Source organism: Microcaecilia unicolor, chromosome 6 (genome assembly GCF_901765095.1).
Source record: "Microcaecilia unicolor chromosome 6, aMicUni1.1, whole genome shotgun sequence".
Classification (NCBI taxonomy): domain Eukaryota; kingdom Metazoa; phylum Chordata; class Amphibia; order Gymnophiona; family Siphonopidae; genus Microcaecilia; species Microcaecilia unicolor.
The window spans coordinates 252,514,159-252,529,635 of NC_044036.1; the positions used below are offsets into that span (position 1 = coordinate 252,514,159).

Below are 15,477 nucleotides of genomic sequence, written 5' to 3' on the forward strand. Positions count from 1 at the left end.
CGCTGGAAGCGATGCAATGGCCCTGCTTCCAACCACCTAAATATGGGTGCTCTGTTATAGAGCTGCCCTCTAAGAGAGTCAGTCTATAAAAGGGCACCTATTTGATGTCTACTTTCCTTTACAGATTACAAGTGTGGCAGGGCAAATACACGCATATATTTTAGATGAAACCACTTACGCCAGCCATACAGCTGGTGTAAAATGCACATGCCTAGACTGGTAAAAAAAAGTGCGTAAATTACAGCAATCTGTAACTTGCCTACGCTCCACACATGTGTATGTCCACCTTCAAACTATATGCACCATTGCACTGAGGTGTCATTTTACAAAATGGTGTCCAGCCAGTATTCTGGTTATTTATTCATGCTCTTGGCACCTAGATATTGGAACCCCGCCTCCTTATAGAATTACCCCCTAACTAAGGAATCCTGTACGCTCAACTGCCCAAGACGATAGACTACAAAGAAAAAAAGTAAGAGTAGTAACATATAGGTGGGCACAGCCCATGTGACCACATGCAAGTATTGTTATTTTAAAGTTTTTAGTGAATAATTGGATCAAATCTTGTTTAATTATAAATTGGTTTGTCTATGTTGCGTTGAAATCCTTTGGATGAGCGGACTATACATTTTAAGTTATAACAACAAATATAGCTGACAGCTGGTACATATCCTTAGTAGGAATAACTGGGCAGATTGGATGGGGCAACTGGTCTTTTTCTGCCTTCCTCTACATCTCTATGTAAGGAAGGATTGGAGCGTATCCTCCTGAGTCCCAAAGGCTTTTTAGGTGATGTTTTTGCACATTACATGGCATCCTGCTGGCCTTGTGCCAGATATATATATAGCAAGCATTGTAACAGTCAGTCAAGTCTTCTGATTGTGCTTGGAGCGCAGTTCTGAACAGGGCTGGCTCAAGGGATTATGAACCACCTTTTGCATTAGCGTCCCTCCCCTTTCTTCCCCCCACTGCAGCTCCCTTACAACCTGCCAGCCTGCTCACATCAATTCCCAACCAGCCAGCTCTCCCCACCACCTGCATCACCTGCCTTCCAGCAAGCTCCCCCTCCCCCAACCTGGATGTATATCCCAACTCACCCCAGGGATGGTATGGACAGCAGCTTCAGTTGCTGCCCTGTCATGGAGATTACTTTTTCTCCCATATACCTCGCCCAGTTTGCCATGGAGGTGGTGTCAGGTTACTACTCTTACCCTCTTGTAGATTTCAACCTTTTCTTGCACCTCACTTTTACTACTTTTCTTCCTTTGAAGTCCACTCCATCTATCTATTCATTCTTCTACCTTTCCAAGTAGCAGTCATTTATCAACCCACTGATAAGTCCCTTTCCTCCTTTCTGACTCCTGACTTTCCTTCTTTCTTTTTCTAGCCTTCATCTCCTTCTCTCATTCTTGAAGATTTTAACATTCATGCTAATGATCCCTCTGACTCTTATGACTCTCAGTTTCTCGCTTTAACATCCTCTTTCATTCTTCAGCTGTGCTCCACTACCCCTTCTCACCAGAATGGCCACTGTCTTGATCTTGTCTTCTTCTCCAACTGCTCACTCTCCAGTTTTTGCACCTCGATTCTTCCCCTCTCAGACCATCATCTAACTTTCACATTTAAAACACTCTCCCCCTCCCCCAGTCCCGTCCAATCTCTACCAATACATTTAGGATCTTCAGGCTATTGAGTCTTGCATTCTCTCCACCAGTGTTTCATTCCTCTACTCAACCACTATGTTATCCAAATTTGTCAATGAGGTTGTCTCTTCCTATAATACTGCTCTGTCCTCTGCTCTGGATACTCTTGTTCCTGCCATTCCCCGCTCTGTAAGGCATACCAAATCCCAGCCTTGGCTGACCTCTGGAATCCACTACATATGTTCCTGAGCCCAGTCTGCTGAATGCCTTTGGCTGAAATCCTGTGCACATATTGACTTCATACATTTCAAATTCTTGCTGACCTCCTTCCAGCCTGCTCTTTCACTTGCCAAACAGGACTACTACATCCACTTGACAAACTATCTTGGCTCAAACCACCGACGTCTCTTTGCCACACTGAATTCTCTCCTCAAAGTGCCTTCACCTCCAACTCCACCCCCCTTCACTTTCTCCCCAGACTTTGGCAGAGTATTTCCATGACAAGCTTCACAAGATTAACCTTAAGTTCTCAACCAAGTCATCTCCACCTCTCCTTCCCCCAGTCCATTCTGTCAACCCCCTTTCAACCCCTGCCTTCCTTTTCTGAAATGATTGAAGCGGAAACTGCACATTTTCTCTCCTCCTCCAAACTGACTACATGTTCCTCTGATCCTATTCCCACCCATTTACTCAGCACTATCATTCCTACTATCAACCCTTCTATCTGTCATATCATCAATCTTTCACTTTCCACTGCAACTGTTCCTGATGCCTTCAAACATGCTGTAATTACACCACTCCTTAAAAAATACCTTCATAGAACCCTACCTGCCCTTCCAACTATCGCCCCATCTCCCTTCTCCCTTTCCTATCCAAGCTACTCACCACCATTGTCTTGACTTTTCTCCATCTCAAGCTATTCTTAATCCACTTCAATCTAGTTTCCACCCTCTACACTCAACTGAAACAGCCCTTGCTAAAGTCTCCAATGACCTGTTCCTAGCCAGATCCAAAAGTCTCTATTTTATCCTCATCCTTCTCGATCTATCTGCTGCTTTTGACACTATTGATCACCACCTACTCCTTGATATGTTGCCCTTGCTTGGATTTCAGGGCTCTATTCTTTCTAGGTTTTCTTATTATCTCTCCCATTGCACTTTAGTGTATCCTCCTCCACTTCTATCCCACTATAGGTTGGTGTAACTCAGGGCTCTGTCTTGGGACATCTTATTTTCTTCATCTATACTTCTTCCCTTGGTGCTCTGATCTCCTCCCATGGTTTTCAGTATCACCTTTATGCTGATGACTCCCAGATCTACCTCTCCACACTAGAAATTTCAGCAGGAATCCAGGCTCAAGTCTCAGCCTGCCTATCTGACATTGCTGCCTGGATGTCTCACTGCCACCTGAAGCTAAACATGTTCGAGCTTCTTATCTTTCCCCCTAAAACCACCTCTCCTCTTCCCTCTCTGTCTCTGTGGATAACACTTTCATCCTCACTGTCTCATCAGCTTGTAACCCTGGGGTCATCTTTGACTCCTCACTTTCTCTGCACATATCCAACAGACTGCTAAAACCTGTTGTTTCTTTCTCTATAATATCACCAATATTGTCCCTTCCTTTCTGAACACACTACCAAAACTCTTATCCACACTGTCATCTCACACTTAGACTACTGCAACTTGCTTCTCACAGGTCTCCCACTAAGCTGTCTCTCCCCCCTTCAATCCGTTCAAAATTCTGCTGCACGACTTATATTCTGCCAGTGTTGCTATGCACATATTAGCCCTTTCCTCAAATCACTTCACTGACTCCTTATCCATTTCTGCATACAGTTCAAGCTCCTCTTATTGACTTACAAGTGCCTTCAATCTGCAGGTCCTCAGTACCTCTCCACTCCCTACATTCCTCCACAGGAACTCCTATTCACTTGTTCAGTACCCATGTCTGTTTTATCATTCCCACCTTAAGTAATTTTCTTATCCCTTATTTGTCCTGTTTGTTTGTCTTGATTAGATTGTAAGCTCTGTCAAGCAGGGACTGTCTCTTACATGTTTAGTATACAGCGCTGCGTACAACTAGTAGCGCTATAGAAATGATAAGTAGTAGTAGTCCATTCACTCCTGCCCCAGCAGCTACCTTTGTTCAAAATGGTGCCGCTAACCTTAGCAGTAGTCTCATGGTACTACCGCTAGGGGGTTCAAGCTGTTGGCGAAGGAATGAGTAGAGATTGCCCCTGACCCCATCACCTCTGGGACTCATTTCTTTCTCTTACTCCCTAGCTCTCCCATTTCCTGTCTCACTCTTTCCCCAACCTCCAATACTCTATCCCCATTACCACATTTCTACTTTATATACTCACCATCCTCTTCTCATTCATCTCCTTGACAATCTCCTGCCTGGCCTCTACCACATGGTTCCACCATTCCCAGTGTCTTCCCTCCGTCTCCTTCCTTCCAGCATTCAAAGCCCAGCATCTTCTCCATCTCTCTCCTCCCATCCTTCTAGTCCAACATCTCCCTGTCCCTTGATTCTATCACCCCCCCAGCATCTACCTGTACTATCTGTCTTCCCTCCTTCCCCCACCTCCCTGTGGTCTGGCATCTCTCCCTCTCTACTCCTGTGATCCCTCCTCCCTTCCTTTGTCCAGCATCTCATTTCATCTATCCCTCCCTTCCACCCCTGGGTCTAACATTTCTCTCTAGGTCTTCCTTGCTTCCCTCCTTCCCCTCTGCCTCCATCGAATCTAACAACTGTATCCCTCCCTTCCTGTTTCTCTCTCCAATTGTCCAGCATTGCTCTCCCTCTCCCCTGCACCAAGAGGGTCCAACATAGCTCCATCTTCAACCCTCCCTCCCTTACCTGGTCCAGCACCCCCTTCTCCCTCCTCTCTGCCCTCGAGTTTGGCATCTCCCCCTCTCTAGCAAACCCTCTCCCCTCTCTCTCTCTTCTCTCTCTCTCTCACTCTCACACTTTCTCTCTCATTCCCAACCCCTTGTCTACCTTAAAGTTTTTTCTCTCTTTGGAGGTTGCCAGGAGAAGCAGAGATACTCATACACTGCCTGTAGCCACCTGACCTGAAGCCTTTCCTCTGAACATCCTTCTCCTTCTGATGATTCAACTTCCCATTTCTGCATGGGTGGGACACATCAAAGGAAAGGCTTTGAGTCAGTCTGCAAGCAGCGTATGTTTATTGCTGCTGGTGACCTCTAAAGAAACAAACTTTAAAGTAGACTGGGGCGGAGGCGTAGTGAGGGAGAGAGATGGGTACAGACAGGAGTGGAAGGAGAGATGCCTGACCATGGACTAGGGAATGGGGTGGAAGAACGGGTGCTTGGCATGTGAGAACAACAGTGAGAACAAAACATACCCCAGCCATTGTGAAGGCTGAGCCGGTGAGGCAGGCTTTTGGTGCCCTAGGCCTTGGCACCCTAAACTACTGCCTCATCTTGGCCATGCCTTGAGCCAGCCCTGGCCTGCTTCCCAAACATGGTAAGGAAAAATTTCACAATGAAACATGACATTTTCCTGAGTATAATATTCAGTGAAGCATAACTAGCTAAGTTTAACCAAGAAATTCAAAAGGATAAATGGTTAAGTGGCTGTTTTTTTTTTTTTTAATATACACAGCTAAAGTTATCTGGTTAACTGTAAGACAAGTATTACTTCTGGATCAGACAACCAATTATCTTTAACTAGACAGCAGTGAATATCAGTGCTATCTGGTTAAAGTTTATCCGTATACTCACCTGGCATTCTTCTAACCCCTCCTAAATTTTTGTCTGGACAACACGTTGGCAAGGTGGGAAATTCAGAAGCTGAGATTTTTTCAGTTAACTCTCAAAGTTAAAATCAGACAAGTGTTTTGAATATCTGCCCCAAAGAATTAAAAAAAAAATCCATGCAGATATGAGTGAACTACCTGGATAAAGTAAACTAGAAAAAAAATTGTCCAGCTATATCTCCTGCTCAGCAGTTTTTTTGAATATGGACTTCCATATCAATTTCTCATTTGAAGATCTGGAGCTGTTACTCACGGTTGGGGGGCTGTTTGGCACCTCTCCTCTTTTAAAGATGGCCGCCTCCAAGACTTCATGCTATGAGCATCCCCTGAGAAGCCGTCTACTTCCTGTTGCTTTTCCCCATCTTCCTGGCCCGTCCTGAGATCCATAGAATCTGGTAGTGTCTTGAAGCTGCTGTACCTGGAGTGTGGCAGAATTACCCAGATATAACAGACCCTTCAGTTGTGAGAAGAGAGCAGAACTGCTACTTATCACTTGGCCCAAATCTTACATTTTGGCTCAGTACTGGAGCTGAAGTCTTATGCGTAAAAGCTCACTGCATCTAGTCTTATGTCGAATAATAATTATGTCCTCTGGTTAAAAGGCCTGCACATTCCTTTGGGTAACTACTAGCTTATAATTACTTAATCTAATATAAAAAATGTGGTGTGTCAAGGCCTTAAAATATTTAATTTAATTTACAGGCTTATAGTCTACATCTTTCAATTGAATACAACTGTTTAGAGCAGATAACAATATAAAAAATGTCAATAATTTTCTCATTATTCCCTCCCAATACCAATCCCTACCATATACAATAGCCCAACGTTCCCACTGAGAATCTACTAAAAACATATTAAAACATACAGCAATTTACCTTAAAAATCCTCAAAAAGCCAAGTCTTAAGTTGCTTTCTGAAAGACCCATTAGGGGGAAGTTATCAACGTGAACTACTGTCAGTACGAGTTAATTTACCACAAATTGTGCTATTTCAGCACAAGGTCCCATTGCATAAAATGGGGCCCTGTGCTAAAATAGCATGACTTGTGGTAAATAACCCATCTTAATGGTAGCCACTTTAGTAACTTCCCCCCTTGTTCACTAATAATCTTCAAATTTTTGGGCAACATCGTTGTACTGCTGCTGAAAGCAGCTTTTATGCACATCTTTAACCATCTGAACTCCTTCACCAAAGGTGATAACAAATTCAAGGTCCCCCATATGTTGATGGAAACAGAATGGGCTTGATGGACCTTCGGTCTGCCCCAGAATTGCAATACTTCTGTACTTAAGTCTTAAGCCACAGTCATTCTCTGTGTCTCTGAATCAAGACACCTACAGAGTCCACCAAAACTTCAAAAGATTTTGCTCTGAACCCAACTACTGACTGTAAGGGAAACAGACCATCTCACACAGTGGAGAGACTGTACAAATTAGCTGGGTTATAATCTTACCCAAATTTGCTAAATTGTGGGTGAGTTACTTGCAAGCATCCATTGGGGATTATGATAAGCCTTTCTGCCTCTACCCACTAAAAAGCAAAAAATGTATTTTAGATTCCAGTGCATCTATAATTCTGGGTGATTCAGAACCAAGCATATACAAAATAAACAAACCCCCAAAAACATATCTAGATATACGTAGACATAATAGTGTAACCAATCAGGACGTACGGCAGCAGGCAACATTTTCTTCCTGCACAACCCAACCACAAAAGTAGCATTCTTTCACTGCAAACATACAACTCAGACTCCAAGGACTCTAACAGAATTCAGAAGCAGGACAATTAAACTAGACAAAAAGACACACATGGGGGTTGATATTCCTAACCCTCTTGGGAAGATAAAATAACAGGCACCTGATTGTCTGTATCTGGAAATCCAATGGCACTTATTACTAAGATGTTGTACCTCAGCAATACTGAATATTGTATAACCTAGTTAAATTTTCAAAGCCCACCCTCCCTTCTCCCCACAACTGGACACTTTTTGCCCTATCAAATTTACATGGGCACAGATTTGACCCATGTAAATATAGCTGGATAAAGGGACAGGAATTTGAACGGTGAAGATTTCCATTGCTAAAACCCAATTTTAGCTATTAAATCATTGCAATATTGATGTGAAAGTACTTACTGCTCTAGAAGGTTATCAAATTCTTTCTCCACTCGAAGCTGTTTGTGCTGCAGGGGTTTGGGCAGTTCTCTGCCATCCTCACCTTCGCTGCTTGCAGAGCTCACTTCCACTTCCACCTGGCCCTGGTGGGTGCTCTCTCTCAGGAGGGCATTCTAAGAGGATGGGAAGGGGAAAGGTCAAAGGCCAGGGAAGCCTGCACCAGTTGAAGTCACTGTACAGTGGTATAACACAGAAATTATTTCCTGATGTCTTGTCAGTGCTGGGAATAACACAGCAACATTGGCTTTTTGGGAATCTATAGTGACTCTAGTCGAGAATTTGCCTCTATAGAGAATGGTGTGTACGCATGGGGTGGAGAGGTCACAGCTGCTATGGTCTCCACTGAAATATTTACAGTTTGCTCAGGAAGTTCCCTGTATCCTGTGTTTTATGGAGAAACTAAGTCTTACCTGATAATTTTCTTTCCATTAGTCCTTCCCACTGTTCCAGAACCTTGGGAAAGTTGTTTCCATCAACCAGCAGGTGGAGATAGAGAACTAAAAACTGAGCTGAGAAATCTCTCTCTTGGCATCCAGACCAGCTCCTAAGTATTTCCATAGACAAGCAGTAAGGAGAAACTTAGAATAAACACAACAACCTTAAACAACTCGCTACCCGAACACTAACCAGATGAGCAAACATGTGTGGATCTCTCTCACCTCTGGCAACTTGGAAGAAAGAAGAGATATGCAGGAAGCACCATGTAAGGTGACAGTTGTTATTTGATCCATTACTTCATACTGACTAAATGTCTCAGAAAACTCAGGTGGGCCCCTGTAATAGTAAGAAGGACTAATGGAGAGAAAATTATCAGTTAAGATGTAATTTCTTCTTCCATTACATAGCTTCCCACTATTCCAGAACCTGTGGGATGTTCAAAAGCAATCCCTAAAGTGGGTGAGATCCTGGCATCACCACCCTGAGGACCAAAGCCCCCAAACTGTCTTCTGATCGGACCACAACATCCAACCTGTACTGCTTGGCAAAAGTATGCGGTGTCGACCACGTCACTGATTTACAAATATCTGCCAGAGACAGTAGGGTAGTCTCCACCCAGGATGTCGCTGTACGCCTCACAGAACGAGCCCTCAAGGCCTGAGGAACCTGCTTCCCCGCAAGCAAATAAGATAACGAGATAGTCTCCTTCAGCCATCTAGCAATTGTGGGCTTGGAAGCCATGAGGCCAAGCCTCTGTGTACCAAAAAGCACAAACAGTCTGTCCAATTTGTGAAACTCATTTGTGACTTCCAGATATCTAATGAGGACTCTAAGCACATTGAGAAGCTTCAAGGAAGAATACAGAGCCTCTTCATCCTCTCTGTGAAAGGACAGAACTCCACAGATTGGCTGAGATGAAATGTTGATACCACTTTTGGAAGAAAGGAAGGAACTGTGTGCAGGGAGACCACTGCCTCCGAAAAGCGAAGAAAGGGATCCCGACGAGAGAGAGCCTGAAGCTCTGAAACCCTATGTGCCGACGCAACAGCCACCAAGAATGCTGTCTTTAGTGTAAGAACTTTCAAAAAGGCCTTGCAAAGTAGCTCAAAAAGAGGCTTCTGAAGAGCTCGAAGGATACAGCATATGAAAGGAAGGCCACATGCAGCCCACTCCTCGAATGAACTGAACGATATCTGGGTAAGCTGCAAGATACATCTTCTGTAGTCGGCACCTGAAAAAGGCCAAAGTCACAACCTGAACTTTTAGAGAATCCAATCCTTTAAAAAAAATTTTTTTAAATAAATTTAATGTGTACAATTCGCAAACAGTACAAGAAAATTGAAATATCACATTAATAACAAAAATAAGAAACCAAAATAAAGCAAACCAACAAGCCCACATCATGGGAGATGACTAAAACTTGTTTTCTTAATACAAAGAAAAGAAGAAATCATTAGGGTATCACATAAACCCTATACATTATTCATCTTAATACTAACTTAAATACTTCAGCTCAATACAATGGTTACTTCTCATAGCCTTTCAAATATTGCTTCAGCTATAAGGAATCCCAAAAGACAAATTGCTTGCCCTGTAAGAATATAATACACTAACATGGAAATTTTAAAAAGAATCCAATCATTTTTGAAGACCTGCCTAGAGAAACTCTAGGATGTGCACGATCTGAGCAGAGAAGGGAGAGAGTCCGCTCTCAGAACACCAGCCCTTGAATGTCCTCCATACCCTTGCATATGCCATGAATGGAGAGCGTTTCCAAGCCTGAAGCAAGGTAGCAATGATTGAATCAGAATAACCTTTTCGTCTCAACCGAGCCCTTTCAATGGTAAAGCCCAGACCAAAGGAGCATTGATCCTCCATGAGAACTAGACCTTGCTTCAGTAGGCTGTATACCTGTGGAAGATGGAGAGGATCCCCGTCCAGGAGTCAAATCAGGTCCATTTACCATGGCCTTTTTCCTTCTTTTTTTTTTTTAAAGGTTGTTGTACTGGAAAATGAGAGTGCCACAGGAAAAAGGGGAGAGTTGAAGGGAGAGAAGAAGTAAAGTCGCAGGGCACCAGAGAGAGGGGATCTGAAGACCTCCAGATATGACACTGCAGACTCAAGCCACTTGCAAAACTCAACTGGGAACCAGTTGACCAACTGGACCAGGAGAAAAGCACTCAGAACCAGAGGCTGAAAAGTGTGTCTATCCACCTGCTGGAGATAGAAAATACTGAGGAGCTGGTCTAGATGCCAAGAAAGATATGTCTCAGCTCAGTTTTCAGTTCTCTATCTCCTCCTGCTGGTTGATTGACACAAGTATCCCACAGGTTCTGGAATAGTGGGAAGCTACATAATGGAAACACATTTGTTTTCATATTGAAAAGATCAAATCATTTGTGAGGTTTCCTGACAGAAGCAGAATATTAAAAAAATGTAGGTGAGATTCTTAATACTGTACCTCGGGATAGGGGGTGCGTAGTACTGGTATGGGCGTTAGGGGTAATGGTGTTGGGGACCAGCCCAGGGAATCGGAGACTGGTGTGACCAGCAGCTTGTGGGATGGTGCTGGTGCTGGCTCTGGAAGAAGTCTTGGAGAAAACCGACTCTGTCCAGCAAGGTCAATGCTTTCCTTCAGTTCTTCCAGCTGCATCCCCAGGCGGAATATCTCTCCCTCCACCAGTCTAAAAGAAGCCAGACAAGAAAAGAGATGTGAATTTAGAGAAATAAAAGCACCAAGTGAAAATTTCAACGTTTTCTGCTCTGAAATGGACCACTATGTAGTCTCCATTTTGCCGCTATCCACACAGTGGCACCGATCATTGTTGAAGCTAGATATTCGGTGGCAGCCTCTATCTAGTGCTAAATATCTGGATTTAATTCAGCCATAATGGCTGGACTTTAATAAAAATGATGACTACCCTAGCTGAACACTGACCTGCACAATTTGGTATCAAAAGAGTTGATCTACTAAAGGGATAGTCCCATGAGAAGCATAATTTTCAAGAGGGATCCACCTGAGTAACAAAGATGTTGGCAGGGATCCCTGCTTTTGAAAATTGTCTCTATAGTAATCTGTGCCTTTCTTTCACCTCCCTGATGCAGTGCTGAACAAACACAGTTCCATGATGCATGGAAGCGAATGATACATACCTGTAGCAGGTGTTCTCCGAGGACAGCAGGCTGATTGTTCTCACGACTGGGTTGACGTCCACGGCAGCCCCCACCAACCGGAACAAAACTTTGCGGGCGGTCCCGCACGCAGGGCACGCCCACCGCGCATGCGCGGCCCTCTTCCCGCTCGTGCGCGACCATTCCCGCTCAGTTGAATGACAAGCAAAAATGATCAAAACGCAACTCCAAAGGGGAGGAGGGAGGGTAGGTGAGAACAATCAGCCTGCTGTCCTCGGAGAACACCTGCTACAGGTATGTATCATTCGCTTTCTCCGAGGACAAGCAGGCTGCTTGTTCTCACGACTGGGGTATCCCTAGCTCTCAGGCTCACTCAAAACAAGAACCCAAGTCAATTGAACCTCGCAACGGCGAGGGTATAACAGAAATTGACCTACGAAGAACAACTAACTGAGAGTGCAGCCTGACCAGAATAAATTCAGGTCCTGGAGGGTGGAGTTGGATTTAAACCCCAAACAGATTCTGCAGCACCGTCTGCCCGAACCGACTGTCGCGTCGGGTATCCTGCTGGAGGCAGTAATGTGATGTGAATGTGTGGACAGATGACCACGTCGCAGCCTTGCAAATCTCTTCAATAGTGGCTGACTTCAAGTGAGCCACCGACGCTGCCATGGCTCTGACACTATGAGCCGTGACATGACCCTCAAGAGTCAGCCCAGCCTGGGCGTAAGTGAAGGAAATGCAATCTGCTAACCAATTGGAGATGGTGCGTTTCCCGACAGTGACCCCTTTCCTGTTGGGGTCGAAAGAAACAAACAATTGGGCGGACTGTCTGTGGGGCTGCGTCCGCTCCAAGTAGAAGGCCAATGCTCTTTTGCAGTCCAATGTGTGCAACTGATGTTCAGCAGGGCGGGTATGCGGTCTGGGAAAGAATGTTGGCAAGACAACTGACTGGTTAAGATGGAACTCCGACACCACCTTTGGCAGGAACTTAGGGTGAGTACGGAGCACTACTCTGTTATGTTGAAATTTTGTATATGGAGCATGAGCTACCAGGGCTTGAAGTTCACTGACCCTACGAGCTGAAGTAACTGCCACCAAGAAAATGACCTTCCAGGTCAAGTACTTCAGATGGCATGAATCCAGTGGCTCAAAAGGAGGTTTCATCAGCTGGGTGAGGACGACGTTGAGATCCCATGACACTGCTGGAGGCTTGACAGGGGGCCTTGACAAAAGCAAGCCTCTCATGAATCGAATGACTAAAGGCTCTCCAGAGATGGCTTTACCCTCCACACGATAATGGTAAGCACTAATCGCACTAAGGTGATTCCTTACTGAGTTGGTCTTGAGGCCAGACTCTGATAAGTGCAGAAGGTATTCAAGCAGGTTCTGTGCAGGACAAGAACGAGGTTCTAGGGCCTTGCTCTCACACCAAACGACAAACCTCCTCCACTTGAAAAAGTAACTCTTTTTAGTGGAATCCTTCCTAGAGGCAAGCAAGACACGGGAGACACCCTCAGACAGACCCAACGAAGCGAAGTCTACACCCTCAACATTCAGGCCATGAGAGCCAGAGACTGAAGGTTGGGGTGCAGAAGCGCCCCGTCGTTCTGCGAAATGAGAGTCGGAAAACACTCCAATCTCCACGCTTCTTCAGAGGACAACTCCAGAAGAAGAGGAAACCAGTTCTGGCGGGGCCAAAAAGGCGCTATCAGAATCATGGTGCCGTGGTCTTGCTTGAGCTTCAGTAAGGACTTCCCCACCAAAGGTATGGGAGGATAAGCATACAGGAGGCCGGTCCCCCAATGAAGGAGAAAGGCATCCGACGCTAGCCTGCTGTGTGTCTGAAGTCTGGAACAGAACAGAGGCAGCTTGTGGTTGGTCTGAAAGGCGAAAAGGTCCACCGAGGGGGTGCCCCACTCTCGGAAGATCTTGCGTACCACTCTGGAATAGAGGGACCACTCGTGCGGTTGCATGACTCTGCTCAGTCTGTCGGCCAGACTGTTGTTTACACCTGCCAGGTATGTGGCTTGGAGAAGCATGCCGAACTGGCAGGCCCAACGCCACATCCTGACGGCTTCCTGACACAGGGGGTGAGATCCGGTGCCCCCCTGCTTGTTGATGTTATACATTGCAACCTGATTGTCTGTTTGAATTTGGATAATTTGACAGCACAGCCGATCTCTGAAAGCCTTCAGTGCGTTCCAGACCGCTCGGAGCTCCAGGAGGTTGATCTGAAGATCTTTTTCCTGGAGGGACCACAGTCCCTGGGTGTGAAGCCCATCGACATGAGCTCCCCACCCCAGGCGAGATGCATCCATCGTTAGCACTTTCGTGGGCTGTGGAATTTGGAATGGGCGTCCCAGGGTCAAATTGGTCCGAATGGTCCACCAGTGCAGTGAAGTGCGGCAACTGATGGAGAGGCGGATGACATCTTCTAGATTCCCGGTGGCCTGGCACCACTGGGAAGCTAGGGTCCATTGAGCAGATCTCATGTGAAGACGAGCCATGGGAGTCACATGAACTGTGGAGGCCAAATGACCTAGGAGTCTCAACATCTGCCGAGCTGTGATCTGCTGAGACGCTCTGGTCTGGGAAGCCAGGGACAGGAGATTGTTGGCCCTCGCTTCGGGAAGGAAGGCCTGAGCCGTCTGAGTATTCAGCAGAGCTCCTATGAATTCCAGAGATTTGGCTGGCTGGAGATGGGACTTTGGGTAATTTATCACAAACCCCAGCAGCTCCAGGAGGTGAACAGTGCACTGCATGGACCGGAGAGCTCCTGCCTCCAAAGTGTTCTTGACCAGCCAATCGTCGAGATATGGGAACACGTGCACTCCCAGCTTGCGTAGATACGCTGCCACCACCACGAGGCACTTCGTGAACACCCGTGGGGCAGAGGCGAGCCCAAAGGGCAGCACACAATACTGAAAGTGCCGTGTTCCCAGACGGAATCTGAGATACTTGTCTGTGGGCTGGCAGTATCGGGATGTGAGTGTATGCGTCCTTTAAATCCAGGGAACATAGCCAATCGTTTTTCTGAATCATTGGCAGAAGGGTGCCCAAGGAAAGCATCCTGAACTTCTCTTTGACCAGGTATTTGTTCAGGCCTCTCAGGTCTAGGATGGGGCGCATCCCCCCTGTTTTCTTTTCCACAAGGAAGTACCTGGAATAGAATCCCTGCCCTTCCTGCCCGGGTGGTACGGGCTCGACCGCATTGGCGCTGAGAAGGGCGGAGAGTTCCTCTGCAAGTACCTGCTTGTGATGGGAGCTGAAGGATTGAGCTCCCGGAGGACAATTTGGTGGAGGGGAGGCCAAATTCAGGGCGTATCCACACCGCACTATTTAGAGAACCCACTGGTCGGAGGTTATAAGAGGCCACCTTTGGTGAAAAAATTTTAACCTCCCCCCGACTGGCAGATCGTCCAGTACGGACACTTTGGTGGCGGCTATGTTCCCGTGGATCCAGTCAAAAGCCCGTCCCCGGCTTTTGCTGTGGAGGCGCAGGGGGCTGCTTAGGCACACGCTGTTGACGGGAACGAGCGCGCTGGGACTGTCCCTGTGCCTGATGAGGCCTTCGGGCCGGCTGGGTTTACCTACGCTTGTTATAGGCATAGGGCGCAGCCTGCCCGGCCCGGGAAAAACGTCCACCTGCTGAGGTGGATGCTGAAGGCGCCCAGTGGGAGAGTTTGTCGAGAGCGGTTTCCCGCTGATGCAGTTGGTCCACCAACTGCTCAACCTTCTCACCAAAAATATTATCCCCCCAGCAAGGGACGTCGGCCAGTCTTTGCTGGGTGTGGTTGTCCAGGTCAGAGGCACGCAGCCATGAGAGCCTGCGCATCACTATTCCTTGGGCCGCAGCACGAGATGCCACGTCATAGGTGTCATATATACCCCTGGACAGGAACTTTCTGCACGCCTTCAGCTGCCTGACCACCTCCTGAAAATGCCTGGACTGCTCCGGCGGGAGCTTGTCGACCAGGTCCGCCAGTTGCTTCACATTATTCCGCATGTGGATGCTCGTGTAGAGCTGGTAAGACTGGATGCGGGTCACGAGCATGGAAGATTGGTAGGCCTTCCTCCCAAACGAGTCCAGAGTGCGAGACTCCCGCCCCGGGGGCGCCGAAGCGGTATCCCTCGAACTCCGTGCCCTCTTGAGAGCAGAGTCCACGACCGCCGAGTCATGAGGCAATTGGGGCCGCATTAACTCTGGGTCCGAGTGGATCCTGTATTGGGACTCCGCTTTCTTGGGGATGGTGGGATTAGATAATGGTCTCAACCAGTTCCGAAGCAGTGTCTCTTTGAGGACA

At 46.6% G+C, this 15,477-nt stretch overlaps 1 protein-coding gene across 1 annotated transcript in view; it reads right to left on the reverse strand.

Annotated features, from left to right (window-relative positions):
- AKNA (AT-hook transcription factor) overlaps positions 1 to 15,477 on the reverse strand; it is a 127,572-nt gene that overhangs the window by 33,420 nt on the left and 78,675 nt on the right. The window contains 3 exon segments of the mRNA XM_030207293.1: positions 5,681 to 5,845; positions 7,562 to 7,713; positions 10,500 to 10,722. Coding sequence (XP_030063153.1) covers positions 5,681 to 5,845; positions 7,562 to 7,713; positions 10,500 to 10,722 — 540 coding nt within the window.